The sequence below is a fragment of the Phocoena phocoena genome, chromosome 5 (genome assembly GCF_963924675.1).
Source record: "Phocoena phocoena chromosome 5, mPhoPho1.1, whole genome shotgun sequence".
In the NCBI taxonomy this organism is placed as follows: Eukaryota; Metazoa; Chordata; class Mammalia; order Artiodactyla; family Phocoenidae; genus Phocoena; species Phocoena phocoena.
This window is the reverse complement of record NC_089223.1, coordinates 21,404,780-21,422,494: the sequence shown is the minus strand read 5'-3', so window position 1 is coordinate 21,422,494 and position 17,715 is coordinate 21,404,780. Positions and strand designations below refer to the sequence as shown.

Genomic DNA, 17,715 nt, shown 5'->3' with positions numbered 1-17,715 from the left:
AAAACACAATTAGCAATTTATATTTTTAGATAATAAATTCATAAGAATACATTTTTTTTTTTTTTTTTTTTGCCGTACGCTGGCCTCTCACTGCCGTGGCCTCTCCCGTTGTGGAGCACAGGCTCCGGACGCACAGGCCCAGCGGCCATGGCTCACGGGCCCAGCAGCTCCACGGCATGTGAGATCCTCCCAGCCAGGGGCACGAACCCGCCTCCCCTGCATCGGCAGGCGGACTCTCAACCACTGTGCCACCAGGGAAGCCCAAGAATACAATTTTAATGTTTACTTTTCAAGTGAACTTTAATTGCCAGTAAATGAGATAAAAGATAATGAACATTTTATTTTCTTTAACTTGTAACCACTACCTTAAAGCCTCCAAACACTTCAGCCCACACTTACCTCTTCCGTCTCTAAATGCCTGATTTTAATTACATTAGATTTCAGTCTTTTTTTTTTTTTTTATATACCAAAGACCCTGGTGGAATGTTGAACATACGGCAATCATTCAAATCTTCGCTCAAGGATTTGATCAAGGCACTAGAGTTCTTAAAAATATCATCTTGTGTGCAGTCTCACTTAAGTTTGGGGTAATTTTACCACATATAAAATCCCATAAGTAAATTTTACGACCAAAAATGTCATTACAATCAATTTTGGTAATGATGGTTACACAGACAGATGTGAAAGTGAGTTCCCAGTTCCAGAAACCCTCCAGAGTTTCATCTACAATTTATGATACTGTGTGAAATTGCATCCGAAGTTTCAATTAATGGAACTACACGGGTGGATAGGTATAAACAAATTTTTAGAATGAGCAACTTGTTAACTTTCTAGATCCCTACAGTCTCACTTTTAAAAAAAAGAATATTAATCACTTTATAGGATTCTAAACAAAGGGGTAGGACTCTAGACTCATGTATATGAGTTATTCCCAAATTGACCACTCATAAATAAAAGACTAACTAAATCAGTAAAGCACCTATTTTATAGGTCACTCTCCAAAACTTAACAGATATGCTTGCAATATTCAGCAGTGTCCATTTTCTTTCCAGCATGAATCAGTAACTCATATTAATATCACTAGACAGTAGCAAATCAACAATTTTTGACCCTATATTCTCGATCCACATTGTACATCATGACCAAATACAAACATATATACGGATATCTAAAACAGAATTAGATGCACACACAGATAACTAAAATTAAATTTTCATGAAACCATATTTAACCTTACTATGACCGCTGTTTTCTAATTATTTTCTATTCCATTCCTTTTGTTGTTGTTTAATGCTGGCTGTGATCTACTATGGGATTTCAAACAATGGTCTACATGTTCCATACTCTAACTTTGCCACACCAAATAATCTATATACAGAGAAAAAATATTGCGAAACACTATAGGGAAGCATGTGGTAGACTGAATTATTGGTCCCTGTTTTTCACTCCTGTGTAATTGAATTATATACCCACATGCCTAACATGGCCTCATGGTGGGCATAATGTATTTTTCCACCCCTTGACTTGGGCTTGGCCATGTAACTTACTTTAGGGATATTAATGGACATGACACAAGAAAACTTAAAATATGCCTCTGTGGCTGGACGTTCAACGATTAACTGTGAGAAGAATATTTCCCAGGTACCTTTTCAACCTAGGTCCCACAATGAGACAACTACAACAGACCTGAACTTGGCACCAGCTTGAAGAAGCGCTTCCCCAGTTGACCCACAGACACATTAGCAAGAAATAAATAATGCATTTATTTATAATGCAATTATATAATAAACCTATGCCCTGAGATTTTATAAGTTTGTTACACAGCAGCAACTGACTAATAAACAGTATGAGGTATGACTTATTTTGGATCAAAAGGTACATGACCCAGGATTTTCTATAACTATCCAAACCTATCTTAAGGACACAGTCTATTAGAAAGTTTTCCCCCTAAGACCCTGCTTTCCCAAAATCTAACAAGTTTTGAGGTAAAATAAACAAGCAAAACCTCAGAACAGAAAAAATTATTCAAATACCTTCTTTGTGCATGAGTAGTGCACACAAACACATACACACACAGAAAAAAAAGGTTTTAAAAAATAGAATATTTCTTCTAAGATGGGAAAATTTCACTCAATACTCTTTACAGCAAAGACTCTTCTAGTAGGACATTAAAAATAATTCACTCTAAAATTGAGACATTCTTTTAAAGAAAAAGTATCTCCAAGTTAAGTTGTCTAGAATAATCACCTTGATATGATCCTACCTTATTCTTGGAGTATGTCAAGGAATTTTCTGAAATGAAAAAAAAAAAAGAATATTATTACTTAAATGCTGTTTGTGAATTACTCTGCAAACAAATAGTATAAACATCAAGCCAGTAATAAATTACTTTAATAGTTCCAGAAGATATAATTTCTACATGAATAACATAGCAAACATTAAAAAAATTTATCCTTACAGTATGATTCCAAAATTCTCAACCCAACACACATACCAGAGCCAAACAGGTAAGACCAACCTAATTTCCCCAGAATCATCTGTTTCTGTGCGGGCCCCCAAGTGTCTACTAACTGCTGCAAATTCATCCACGGCTACCTCAGAATAGCTTGGGTTCCAGAAACTCATCTTAAGAATACAGTGAGAGTGCTCTATCCTACCTTTTCATGTGTTAGCCTTACGAAGTAAGCGTTTACATTTGAAGAGCTAGCAAACAAAACATACAACAAAGGGGCAAAAAGGAAGACTTTAGATTATCTGGACAACCATTCTCTAACCAGACAAAAAGCAAAACAGCTTTTTCGTTCTTGCTTTCTGCTTCAAGAATCACAAGAACGTTTTTTACTGGTCTGTTTACAAATTTTTCTGGCAAATAGTAAACAGTCTCCTTTTCTCAGCAATTTGAAAAATTCAAGAAAAATGTTCTTGCTGCAAAATAAAGTCTTAAAATGTTCTTCTGCCATAATATAAAAAACCAATCAATACTACGAAGAGTTCTTATCAAGAGGTACTTTGCTCTTCTCAGAGCAGTCAAAAGGGCAAATCAAAAGAGCAGGCAATAATTTAAGTCAGCTACAAAGTTGTGAAAAATCTAGGGAGGTAATTAAACTTCAATCATCTAGCAGCCCTGAGGCTCACTCTCTCCTTACTCTGCCATTCTTCCCCTGTTATCTTGGCTACTAACACGCACTCCTCAAATCTTACAGCGGTGGATTTCTTAGTTGAAGCACACTTGTTCAACACAAAAGAGGCTGTGGTTAAGTCATGATTTTCCATCTGACACAGTGAACATGAACTGCAGCCCATCCCTGGTCTGCCTCACTCTGGCCAAAGAGAAATGACCTCGATCATATTTCTCACTCATCTGTGTTCTAATTTAAAGCCATATTTTCAAGTAAGTATTGAAAGCTGATCAATTTTAGAAGGTACTAGAGCAGCACTGTTCAACAGAAATATAATGCAAGCCCAAATGCGAACCACATGTGTACCTTAACGTTTTCTAGTAGCCATATTAGAGTAAAAGAAACAGATAAAAGTAATGTTAATATATTTTAACCCAATAGATCCAAAATATTATCATTTCAACATACAATGAATGTAAACAATTATGAATGAGATACCTTTACATTCACATAAAGCCTTTGAAATCCAGAGTATATTTTCTAGTTCTGCACATTTAATTCAGACTAATCATATTTCAAGTGTCCAATAGCCACATGTGGCTATTGGCTACAGTATGGGACAGTGCAGATTTTTAGTCTACTAATCTTTCCTAGGGATCACTAGATACCTGTTATTATTCTTTCATGAACTGCATAAGAGATTAAAAGATTGAAGGATGCTGAATATAAAAATGGATCTCCTTCACTGAAGTGAAAATTTCAAAGGGCTTACAGAAGTATAGAGATTTTTCTCTAGAAAGTAGGTTGCAACCATAATCTAAGGAAAACTGATGAACTTCAGGAGCCAGAGAAGATAATTCTTTGCACAGATGCAGAATTAAATAATAGTTTCTTTTTCTATAGAATCAGTTTTAGTGCTGGAAGGATTCAAAGTGAGATTTCAAAGATCATGAAACTGAGATTAAGTGACTTGATCGTGATACACAAGCGCTATTGTCACTATCAGTACTGAGAAAAATATTCATTCAGAGTTAAATTTTTATTCGTTTTTAATTATCCTTTTTCGAAAAACATTACCTATCCTGTGTGTCCTTTGTGCACCTACATAGGTATCAAAAATTCGCTGCAATTCACATTTTCCAGTCATCTGTCGTAAGAGCCATTTCATCCAAAATCGAAAGAAGTGCCCATAGAAGAACTCCCACAAAGAAATAAACATTTTTTCCTGGAGAAGGAAATATATGACAGGTTTAACGACCTTAAATTGGATTTAGAAAAAGAGAAAAAATTAGTGTATCCAACTCATCAAATCCCAAATTATATTAATAGATATAATGTTGTTCCATTGTGTCTATTTTGTAGTAGTGTTTGGGCATCTAAGAAAACAATGCCAGGTGTAATAAATACCATTTAGATTAATTAAATGATGCTGGCCAAATGGTTAATTTATCATTTTAAACAATTAACTGTAAAAATCAAACTACTTACTTAGATTCAAGCCCTCAGTTCACTATTTTATTTCTTATTCTTTGAGAACAGGGCTCAACAGTTCAACAACCAAAGGACCCCACCTAAAGCAACAATTAAATCAAATATACCATATATCAGAATTGTTTGTGTAAAGAATAAGTCTTCTTAACCCCTGTGGATAATCCCAGTTACAGCTGTCCCACAGTCAGGCGATGGCAGCAAATAAAAACACTACATATGGCTTACAAATGAAGTACACAAACTGAACACGGAATAGATCACACCCTGGCTAATTGTTGATTTTCCATTCAACAGGTGAACGGCAGAAATACTAAGAAGGGTAATAGACTACATCCTCGATAAAACTGAATCTTTATGCCATAAGAAAAATCTTCGGCTCCTAAATGAAGCGGGGTCAGGGAAATGAAAGTCAGGAGTTACTTAAAAACAAAAATGCTCATCTCTTTCCTGCCTTAAACATTCCCGCAGACAGACCATCTCCCGAGGGACTGTCAAATTCGAGATCCCCGCAGGTTAGTGCAGAATCAGTGCACAGAGACTTGCTCAACTGTGATTTTAAAATGAATCCATCTGGTCCACGCTCATCAGGACAAAAGAAGCCGAACTGCAAAGCGGAGGGAACGCCTGCCTCACGGCGCCTGAGCTCCCCAGCCCTCTGGGAGCCGCTGCGCCGCCGAGCCCCCCTCCCGGAGCTTGGCCGAGCCCAGCTCGTGCCCTGCCCGCGAGTGGGAGGGAACCGCTCGCACAAAGCCCCGCCGGCCCGGCAGCCCCGCGGGACTTTCCGTAGGACACCGTGGGGCTCGCGCGCCTTCAGCGCAGCCGCACCCAAGCTGCACCGGGCGAGAGGAAAAGAAACAGCAGCCACCTCACGGGAACGGGAAGAACTAGGAGGAGCTGGAGCTGCCTCGGTTTCCCCGACTGCAAACTGCCGGCAACGGAAACGACGCTACTCGCGGTACGCTCCCTGCAAGCACCGCGACCCGGAAGTCGGGGAGCGAAGCGGCGGGAACGCCTTCCCCGGCACACGGCCCGGCCCCGCCCCGCCGCCCTCGCCGATTGGCCCGAGCTCCACCAATCGCTATCTCTGAAAGCATGTCGAGCTGGGCTGCCCCGCCGCGCGTGCTCGGATTCTAGGGACGCCCGACGGTTTCCCTGGCAACCACTACCTTGAGGCACGCCCCGCGCCAAAGATCGGTCTTCGGCAGAGCGGCTCCGTAGATTTTTCTCGCCTTAAATTTCGGGTCTTTTGCGCAAGCTGAAACGGTGTACTACTCCTAGATTCCAAGCACGGGAGAAGCGATGTGCTTTGCGTAACTTTCATACCGCCAAGGTAACAAAAGTGCTTTCACCTGCATTTAATCTTAATTCTGTGAAGTAATTAGTAACAGTCCCACTTTATGGATGAGGAAACAGAATTTACGTTGAATGACTTGCCCATGGCTACTACGTGGCAGATACGGAGAGCCCTGTACGTTGAGTAAAGAAGTTTAGACTTTGTCCTGTAATGATAAACATCTAATAGTACATGGAACATTTATTCCTTAGCTGTTTTTTTCTTGAAAAAGTAACTTATACACATGACTTTTTAAAAAAATCCAACCTCAAACAGTACATTCATTAATTCAAGTATCTGTTAATTGGCCGTTGATGCATCAGGCAGTGTTCTAAGAGGGAGTCATACATTAAATAAATGCAAATATTTAGTATGTCAAGTGGTACTAAAGGGGTATTAGGGAAGGGAGGGAGAGTTTCTACATACAGTGTAGACAGGGGAGTCTCCGTGTTAAGGTGACATTTGACCAGTGTTCAGAATGAAGTAAGGGAGTGAGAGTATCTGGAGGAAGAGTATTCCAGACACTAGAAAGGCAAGTGCAAAGACATACTTCATAAGGTGGAGGAATAGCAAGAAGGGCAGTATGCCTGGAGTTGAAAGAACAAGGGGAGAGTAAAATACAAGTACAAAGGACACTTTACACTGAAAAATAACTTCCACCCACCCATGCACAACTCCTGGTCCCTCATCCTCCTTTCTCGAAAGCAACCAGTATTAGTTGCTTGTTTGTACCTTCAGGGACATTCTATGCGAATATATATATACACCCCCTCCATCCCCTTGTTAGCACAAACTGAAGCAGCAGTGCACACTTTTCCACACCTCAACCAACATTTTTTTAAAAGGTGCTAATTGTAAAACGCTAGACATGTGAAGGGTGCATAAGCCATCATCCCTGCCCCATAGAAGCAACTAACTTGGTAATGAAATCTGGACATATATTATAATAATAAAACAGACTCGGATCTTGAAAGGAACTTAAAGATCATCTCAATGAATATTTTTTATTGTACATAAAAAGATTCAAAAAGGCAAAGTACACAGCGAAATTGTCAAATTAAGAACTAGAAACAAACCTATATTTCAGGTGTCTCTCTATTATTACACAAAACCTTCATAGAATAGAAAGTGAGATAATTCTGTAGTACAATTATAAAATCCTTTTACCTTTTCAATATGCTACACTGAGAGTTGGGGGTGGTGGTGCAGAGAGGAACCCTTCTGCTGGTCTCCATGCTACCTGTTGGCCCACTTCTATCCATGTTTTTCTCCAAGAGAGGAGAATGCTCACCTGTTTGGTCAGAACCTGAGAAGTTGGTTGAACTGCATTTATTGGAAGCAGGATCACTGTCTATTAAAATGCCATGTGCGTATGGATTTCCTCTTCTCTCTTCCATGAATTCATTTGCATATAACTAGCAGATACAATAAACCAGTCCTGTGCCTATTGGCCTTCTATCTTTCTCATTTTATTGTCTTTCTTCTTTGTGGCTGGCTAAATGGTGGTTAGATCCTAAGATTAGAATTCTGGCTTCAAGGAGAAAGTGGGACCTACTTAGGTCTCTGAACTAAATTGTGTGCTTCTACCAGGCCTTATCAGATACACCTACATGGAAGAAAGAAGCTATGGTGTAATGGAGTTTGGTTATATTTTTGTGTAGTACTGAGGAATCTCTGCTTTTCTTGGATGCTCAGACTAAACAACAAAGGCACTGTTGATTTTAGAAACTGCTTAATGGAAAGAGTTGTTTGTATGACTGTTAATCAACAATTTGTTACAGTGTTTGGGGTTTGATCCATGGAGGACCCAAGTAAAATATCAAGCCCTCTTGTGGAGTGTGTGAAGTCTGGAACGCAGCGACTTTATACTGAGAAGGAAAACTGTATACTCCTTTCACTAACAGTGAAATGGATTACTTATGCAGAAGCATTAAAAATGTTATGGACAGTGGCAACCCTGACTGGTTTTATGATGATTTGTGTTGCATTTTCCTGAAACTAAGTTAGACACTGTGCTTAGGGGGAACCCCTCGTGTATGGATTCCCCATATAATTTTTTTTAATGGAAGGACAAGGAAATACACAGAATGCCAAGGCAAATTTGTTCTCACAGCTACTAGTAACGGGGTTTACCAATGAAAATTTAAGCTATGCAAAATTAAGCTAATCGGCTGGGGTGAAGATATTAACCAGAACAAAGGAAATAACCATTGAATCAGGTAGAACTATTTGTATGATTGTTTTTTTTTAAAAGAAAAAGGGTGAGGGAGAGTAAAGAAGCAAGAATTTTGACAGATTCCCTACAGAGGGTTTGGTGGCACATTAACAATAGTTGGGAGCAGGGAAAACTATTCAGGCTCCTGTGTTGGCCTCACCTAAGTTAATCTATCAGATCTGTTCCAATTATCGCAGCCTGGATGAGTTTAGGGCTAAGGATGCTGAAATAGGGAAATAAGGTGGATTTAGCACAGGGACAATTGACCCCTGTTAGGAGGTCCAAGATTGTATGATACAGTTTATGTTGAGCGGCGGAGGACAGTGGAAAACCTCTGGGGGATTATCGAACGATGATGCAAAATGTACCATAATATCATCAGGGGAATGGAAGGGCAATACTAAGGTATGAAAATTGAAGTTTGGAGCAAATGAAAATGTTATGGTAGGCAGCACCAGAATCATGATGAAGCTGAAGCTGGAGAAATAAGAAAGTAGGAACTACCCAGTGCCTCCTTGTATCTGAATCTGTAATTACAGTAGATGTGATGAAGTTCCTTGTCACTACCAGCTTAAAGCCAAATGTCTTTTAAGAGACAGAGAAGTCTGCCCTTTATGGATTTTTAATTAGACGCCCAAAATGGGAGCCCTGAAAATTGCTCAGACCTTCCTTTGGAGTAAATATCAGGCAGTGTCAGATTGGGGAAGGACACAGTAAATCTCATCTCTCATTAGGAAACAATGGGAGCAGAATCTCCACTAATGCTTTCTATTAATCCTCTGTGGCCCAGGAGAAAAGACCCATGGGAATAACTGTTAGCCATCATGATTTGAACAAGGTAGTTACCATGACTTAAATTAGTGTCTGTTCTGCCAAGCACTGTAGAAACTGCCTAAGACGTTGAACAAGCTAACGTTCAACAAGCTAAACAAGCTGCTTTTGTGATAGATTCACCTATGCTACCTTCTTTATTTTAAATTTACTTAACTATAGTTGATTTACAATATGGTGTTAGTTTCAGGTGTACAGCTTCAGAGTCGTTTCCATTATAGGTTATTGTTCAATATGGTTCCATGGGCTATACAGTAAATCCTTGTTGTTTATCTATTTTATATATAGTGGTATGTATCTATTAATCCCAGACTCCTAATTTATTCCCCCTCCCCTTTCTTCTTTGGTAAACATAAATTTGTCTTCTATGTCTGTGAGTCTGTTTCTGTTTTGCAACTAAGTTGATTTGTTTTTTTTTTTAGATTCCACATATAAGTGATATCATATGATATTTGTCTTTCTCTGGCTGACTTACTTCACTTAGTGTGATCATCTCTAGGTCCATCCATGTTGCTGCAGATGGCATTAGTTCATTCTTTTTTATGGCTGAGTCATATTCCATTGTCTGTATGTGCCACATCTTCTTTATCCATTCGTCTGTCGTTGGACATTAGGTTACTTCCATGTCTTGGCTATTGTAAATAGTGCTGCTATGAACATTGGGGTGCATGTAACTTTTTTTTTCCGACTTTTCTGGATATATGCCCAGGAGTAGAATTGCTGGATCCTATGGTAGTTCTATTTTTAGTTTTTTAAGGAACCTCCAGACTGTTTTGCATAGTGGCTGCACCAATTAACATTTCCACCAACAGTGTGGGAGGGTTCCCTTTTCAGCTATGCTATCTTCTTGATCTCACTCTCAGAATGAGATCGGTTTGCTTGTGCATGAGAAGGAATGTGTAATATATTTATGGTCCTTCTTCAAGGACATCTGGCCTCTCCAGCTCACTGCTACAATTTGGTGAGAGTGGACTTAGATACGATCACCATCAAAATTCATTCATTATACTGATTACATTATGATCATTCCCCACCTTGGAAGGAGAAACTCAGGAGATTTGAGAGCTATCATGGCATGTATGACTAGATGAATCAATCTAGTTAAGATTTAAAGCCTATTTTTCAGATTTCCTTCCCATTTAGGTCACCACAGAGCACTGAGTAGAGTTCCCTGTGCTATACAGTAGGTTCTCATTAGTTACCTATTTTATACATAGAAGTGTATATATGAAGGGATATCTGTATACGTATAACTGATTCACTTTGCTGTACAGCACAAACTAACACAACATTGTAAAGCAATTATACCCCCAAAAAAATTAATAAAAAAATAGGACACGTACACATTGGTAAGCAAAACAATGCTTGGAAAATAAAGACGGTAGATTAAATTAAAAAGATTTAGAGCTTAGTGAAATCAGTGAAATTTCTAAAAATAACTGGGCCACCAGAGGTGTTTTATAAATGGTAAACAATAAATTACTCCCCCTCCAGGACTCTGTCAATAAAAAGGAGACACAACACCTTACAGGAATATTTGGCAAGCTATGAAAAATATGTAATGGGTAGTGGCCCAAGGATTCTGCTGAGACCCTACGATTCTCACACATTCATACATAATTTTAAATGTTTCTGACACCACAATACATGCAAATTGGAGGCTTTGAATGAAATATAATACTGCCACCTCGTGGCGACCACTGGGATTTTGGGACTCAAAAAGTTCCTGATGAGAGGCAGAGTCAAGATGGCTGTGTGGAAAGACACGGAGTTAGCATCTCCCCACAACTAGGGCGCCTGATGGCCGCTGGTGGGAGACTCTGAAGCCCAAGAAGAGGGGAGGAACCCCAAAGTGAACCGGCGGCTTGCGGGATCTTGGTTCACGAGCCCAGGGTCAGGCCGAAGCTCCTGCAGTGGGAGCTCTGAGTCCAAACCACTGGATTAACAGAGAACCTCAGACCCCAGGGAATATTCATCGGAGTGAGGTCTCACGGAGTTCCTCATCTCAGCACCAAAAGCCAGCTCTACCCAATAGCCTACAAACCCCAGTGTTGGAAGCCTCAGGCCAAACAACTGGTAAGACAGGAACACAATCCCACTCATTAAAAAAAAAAAAAAAATGAGATGGCAAAAAATATGTCACAGATGAAGGAGCAAGGTTAAAACCTACAAGACCAAATAAATGAAGAAGAAATAGGTAATCTACCTGAAAAAGAATTCAGAGTAACGATAGTAAAGATGATCTAGAATCTCGGAAATAAAGTGGAGGCATGGATTGAGAAAATACAAGAAATGTTTAACAAAGATCTAGAAGAACAAAAGAATAAACAGATGAACAACACAATAAATGAAATAAAAAGTACACTAGAAGGAATCAATAGCAGAATAACTGAGGCAGAAGAACAAATAAGTGAGCTGGAAAACAAAATGGTGGAAATAACTGAGGAGCAGAATAAAATGAAAAGAATTGAAGACAATCTCAGAGACCACTGGGACAACACTAAACGCACCAACATTCGAATTATAGGGGTCCCAGAAGAAGAAGAGAAAAAGAAAGGGTCTGAGAAAATATTTGAAGAGATTATAGTTGAAAACTTGCCTAAAATGGGAAAGGAAATAGTCACCCAAGTCTAGGAAGCACAGAGTCCCATACAGGATAAACCCTAGGAAAAACACACCAAGACACATATTAATCAAACTAACAAAAATTAAATTTAAAGAAAAAATATTAAAATCAGGAAGGGAAAAACAAAAAATAACATACAAAGGAATACCCATAAGGTTATCAGCTGATTTTGCAGTGGAAACTCTGCAGGCCAGAGGGAGTGGCAGGATACACTTAAAGTGATGAAACAGATAAACCTACAACCAAGATTACTCTTCCCAGCAAGGATCTCATTCGATGGAGAAGTCAAAAGCTTTTCAGACAAGCAAAAGCTAAGGGAATTCAGCACCACCAAACCAGCTTTACAACAAATGCTAAAGAAACTTCTCTAAGCGGGAAACAGAAGAGAAGAAAAAGACCCACAAAACAAACCCAAAACAATTAAGAAAATGGTAATAGGAACATACGTATCAATAATAACCTTGAATGTAAATGGATTAAATGCCCCAACCAAAAGACACAGACTGGCTGAATAGACAAAGAAACAAGACCCATATATATGCTGTCTACAATGTAGAGACCCACTTCAGGCCTAGGGACACATACAGACTGAAAGTGAGGGGATGGAAAAAGATATTCCAGGCAAATGGAAATCAAAAGAAAGCTGGAGTAGCAATACTCATATCAGATAAAATAGACTTTAGAATAAAGAATGTTACAAGAGACAAAGAAGGACACTACATAATGATCAAGGGATCAATCCAAGAAGAAGATATAACAATTATAAACATATGCATCCAACATAGAAGCACCTCAATACATAAGGCAACTGCTAACAGCTATAAAAGAGGAAATCAACAGTAACACAATAATAGTGGGGGACTTTAACACCTCACTTACACCAATGGACAGATGATCTAAACAGAAAATTAATATGGAAACACAAGCTTTATTATTATTTTTATTTTTATTTTGCAGTACGTGGGCCTCTCACTGTTGTGGCCTCTCCCGTTGTGGAGCACAGGCTCCGGACGTGCAGGCTCAGCTACCATGGCTCACGGGCCAGCTGCTCCGCGGCATGTGGGATCTTCCCTGGCCGGGACACGAACCCGTGTCCTCTGCATCAGCAGGCGGACGCTCAACCACTGTGCCACCAGGGAAGCCCCATTTTTTTTTTTAAGTATAAAATGAAGATAATCATAGCATATTAGGTAGATGTTATTGGTATCTTCATTTCACACCTTTAAAAAAAGACTGAGATGTTGTGAGGACTTAACGAGATCATATATGCAAACTGTTTAGCCCAGAGTCTGGCACAAATGTCACTTCCTACTATAGGACAATAAAGTTATTGAGCACTCACCTCGAGCCCGGCAGTGGGGAGCTTTCCCATAGTTTCTCCCTTTTAATAACCAGCAGCCCTGGCAAGCGGTTCAGGACTCGGAAGTGCCGAGCCGTAGGGTAGGAGGCAAAGGGTGCAGTTCGGTGAAGCGAGCTCCCAGAGGGCTGGTGTGCAGGGTGGCCGGAGGGAGGGGGGAGGGAGGGGGTCCGCAACCCCGCGACGCCGGAGAGCGGGGCGCAGGCGCCGTGCGTGTCCATCCTCGGCAGGCAGCGTGAGCGCTGCAGCTCTGCTCTTCGCGTCGTGCTGTCGGTTGCAGCCCGTCGAGTCAGCTCCATGAGGACCAGGCATGTGAACTTGCTGGCCGCGCTCGTCGCCGTCTTGCTCTTCAGTTTCTCCTGCTTCTGCATCTCCAGGATGACTCACAACAGTAAGCGGCGGCTGGCTTCTCTCGCTTGCTTCTCGCCCCCCGGGCTTCGGGGCTCCGGGATGACTGGGGAGGCCGGGTCGGAGAGAAGGGGAGAGACGTACTAGGAGCTTTCAGATGTAGGGCACCCTCCCCCCCACACACACCACGCCCTTGTCCGCCGGCAGTTAAACTGTAACGGGTGTCCCTGGTCCACCGGGTGGCTGTGACCTCCGCCGGGCGCGCGCGCCAACCAATGGTTGGTGTGCGCGGCTGCCCGGTCCTCTCTTGCGTCTGCAGGCTCCTTTTCTCTCAGAGGTTCAGGGGCCCCTTCTGTGCCCACCTTTCCCCACACTTCGTCGTTTCCTTCCCCAGCGTTTTCAGGGAAATGTGAAGGTCTGACTTAAAGAACTCCTCTTACACAGCCAGCAAATCTCTCCTTTTTCGTGTCCTACGTTATAGTTTTGAGCCACACTGGAAGGCTCCCTAAAGTATTTGTTTTGCGAAGCTGAAAAGGGATGAGATGACGGAGACGTGATCAACAATTTAGAGCGCTGGTTTAGCACCTGAACTTTCTCAAATGGACCGTGTGCGTTACCACTTTGAAACGCACCAAGGTTTTTAGTTTATTGCTCTCTGTAGGGTTGCCAATTTAGCAAATAAAAATAGAGGTTGAGGGTTTCCCTGGTGGCGCAGTGGTTGAGAGTCCGCCTGCCGATGCAAGGGACACGGGTTCGTGCCCCGGTCCGGGAGGATCCCACATGTCGCGGAGCGGCTGGGCCCGTGAGCCGTGGCCGCTGAGCCTGCGCGTCCGGAGCCTGTGCTCCGCAACGGGAGAGGCCACAACAGTGGCCACAACTGGTTGACCAGTTACATTTGAATTTCAGATGAACAGTGCATAAGTTTGAAGTATAAAAACCGCATGGGATATATTTATACTGAAAACATTATTGTTTATCTGAAATTCAAAGTTAACTAGGTTTCCTGTATTTTTCTCTTTCAACTCTAGTCCGTAGTGAATATTTTAGCGTTCATATGGTTGAATTTTGAATTTAAGACGTAGGAACCCTGCAAATATATTAACTCAGCCTTCCAAGATTATTCTTAGGTTGCTTTCGGTTAAATTTTCATTCTTCTTATTAAACATATTTATGTATAACTCAGGGTGCACACAGAGTAATCTTGGTAGTAGCATGGACTGTCAAGTTTAGAAGTGGCTTTAATCCTCTAATGTTTATATCATCCCTCTCATTAATGTTAAAATTGTTTTAGTCCCTTACTACTAAATTTTGTCATGTACCCACAATATCAACATTTTACCCCATTTGTTTGAAAGATCAGAAATGTATATTAATTTATCTGATTTATACGACTAATCTTCAATCATTTATACACTTTTATTCGTCATTTTCTATAAAGAATATTATCCAAATGTGTTTTTATTTATTTTAGAACAATTAACAACGTGCACTCTTATAACAAAAAATAAACCGTTACTCGTAATTAGAAAGCAAAATGGTAACTTCTTCTTACAGTAATTTTGGAAGGCAATTTAGATTGGTAACCTCAGAAGGCATTTTAATAGTTTGTATTCTTATAATGAAACGGTAGACTTTGCGATACATACAGTCATTTTGATGTGTTTTTCAGTTATGACCAGGATAAAGAAGTTTGGTTCTCCCCAGTGTTTATATTCCCATCATTTGTATGTTCAAGTTCAGAAAATGAGATATTGTTCCTTAGAATACACTACTCTTAAAAGAGCAGATAAAACAGGTTTTTCATTTTCTATGTATGTGTTTCTATAGAAACTAGTTCTAAAATAATTAGGAAATCAATTCTAGTACTGTAATGAGATGTTCTTACATCAACAAAACACAAATTTCATTTAGTTTCTAAAGTAGTGATTTAAAAAAATTTTTTAACATCTTTATTGGAGTACAGTTGCTTTACAATGGTGTGTTAGTTTCTGCTGTATAACAAAGTGAATCAGCTATACATATACATATATTCCCATATCTCCTCCCTCTTGCGTCTCCCTCCCACCCTCCCTATCCCACCCCTCTAGGTGGTCACAAAGCACTGAGCTGATCTCCCTGTGCTATGCGGCTGCTTCCCACTAGCTATCTATTTTTCATTTGGTAGTGTATATATGTCCATGCCACTTTCACTTCATCCCAGCTTACCCTTCCCCCTTCCCGTGTCCTCAGGTCCATTCTCTACGTCTGCGTCTTTATTCCCGTCCTGCCCCTACGTTCTTCAGAACCATTTTTCTTTTTAGATTCCATATATATGTATTAGCCTATGATATTTGTTTTTCTCTTTCTGACTTATGAAGTAGTGATTTTTATAAAACACCAAAATAATCCCAATGTTTTAAAAATTTGATCTTTAGTTATAATTCTTATCAATGAAAATTTGGGAATGTTTATTAGAAAGATAGCCACCACCTAGTGCTTTATTCTTTCCCTACTTTAAAATTAATTTTTATGTGTAGATAAATAATTTTTAATCTTTTAATTTCTTTTTGTAAGCTCAGTAGTATTAATAATTTGTTCAACAAATATGTAAGCTTCATGAGGTGAGGAATTTTTTTTCCTGTTTTTGCCTGTTTGATTCACTACTGTGTCCTCAGGATCTTGAAAAATGTCTGACATATAATACGTATGCTAAATATTTGTTGAGTGAATGAATTTAAAAAGTACCTATTCATGTTGTAGGAACTACGCAAATAAATTTTTTTTAAACCCTTGCTTTCATGGGGCTTACATTCTGGTTAGGGGAAATAAACAACAAACATGAGTGATGTAATTGCTGTATGATGTCAGGTGTTGGCAGGGGCAGGAGAGAGAAAGTGTTATTTTAGATAGGGTTGTCAGAGAAGGATTCTCTGAGAAAGGCATATTCGGGTAGATTCCTGAATGAAGTGAGGAAGCATTTTATATGGATAGCTGCAGGAAGAGTTTTTCAGGCAACAAGAAAAGCAAGTGCAAAGGCCCTGTGATGGGATCATCTTGATATGTTTGAGAAAAAGCCAGGAGGACAACACAAACAGGAAGGGAGTTGTAGGAGGATGAGATCATGGAGACCATAGTAAGAGTTATGACTTTTATTCTGAGTAAGATAGGAAGCCATCTAAGCAAGTGTTGTTGAGGGTGTGGAGAAAAGGCAACCCTTGTGCACTATTGGGAATGTAAGTTGGTGCAGCCACTATGGAAAACGGTATGGAGGGTCTTCAAAATATTGAAAACAGAACTACCATGTGTTGCAGTAATTCTACTTCTGAGTACTTATCTGAAGGAAAGAAAAACTAGAATGTTACTCAATGCCTTTGCATAAATTGATAAAAACATCAATTCCTGAATTATGTGCTTATTAGAATACAGTTTTTATCAATTTATATATGTCCCTTATAATACGCTGCTTAGTTTGCCTTGTTCCTGGACTTTCCAGAATGCTGCTGACAGTCTTTATATGCCCTTCTAAATTCTCTTTGTCATGATCAAAACCAGAAGACTGTTACTTGTCCCAGGTGCCCTGGCTGGCTGTGCTCTCATTACGTTTTGCCAGTGGGAGGCAATTGTGCCAGATTAGAGGTGCAAAAAGGTAGTGTTATGCTGCTTTCGGTGGTTCTTCCACCAAACTACTAGCCCTCGCTGGAGTGTCAGGTGTTCAGGCAGCAGCAGCAGGTCCGGTATTGTCAGTGGTGGCAGGTGTGGGAGGTAGCTAGCAGATGGCTAGGAGCCCCTGGGGTGGCTGCATCACCCAGGAAACATTCTCGGGGAAGAGAATCTGGAATTGCTTATTTGCCCTACTTGGGGTTAAACACAGTGATAACCTACCACACTGCCAGTGGGATACCTTCTGCGGGGGCGGGTGGGGGGGGAATACTGGAAGTCTTCAGCTGATAGACATTGGCAGAAGTTCTCTCAGTTATCACCTGTTGTTGACTGGGATGAAGTACCTACTGGAATCAAGGCCCTGGAGATCAAGTGGCTGCTGCTTTCACCAATAATGTGTGAATGATGACTTTAAGGATTATGGGTGCGATGGGTTTTATTACTACGCTGAAGAGCTTTATCTATCTGCCTTTTTTGTCACTGTTACACTCTCCTTCTTGAAACATGCTCTTAGCTTAGCTGTCTCGGTTTCCTAGTTTTTTCTTGAGTTTGAAATATTGGAATTCCCCAGGGCTCACTTCTTGGAACTTTTCACTGTCTACACCCACTCCCAACGTGATCCCATCCAATCACCTGGCTTTAAATACTAAATTCTGACCCCTCTCAAATTTATCTCTCTAGTTCTGACCCAGAATGATATAGTCAACCGCCTATTCAACACTTTCACTGGGATGTCAATATTACTCTTAACAGAAA

General features: G+C 40.3%; 1 protein-coding gene across 1 annotated transcript in view; it reads right to left on the bottom strand.

Annotated features, from left to right (window-relative positions):
- The window catches only part of ELMOD2 (ELMO domain containing 2), a 28,983-nt gene extending 23,419 nt beyond the window's left edge, over positions 1–5,564 (bottom strand). Inside the window, exons 1-3 of the mRNA XM_065877895.1 lie at positions 5,476–5,564; positions 4,197–4,344; positions 2,264–2,292 (exon numbers count right to left, since the gene is read on the bottom strand). Of these exons, the coding sequence (XP_065733967.1) occupies positions 2,264–2,292; positions 4,197–4,338 (171 nt within the window). The 5' untranslated portion in view covers positions 4,339–4,344; positions 5,476–5,564. The remainder of the gene's footprint in view (positions 1–2,263; positions 2,293–4,196; positions 4,345–5,475) is intronic.
- Positions 5,565–17,715: the final 12,151 nt, after the last annotated feature.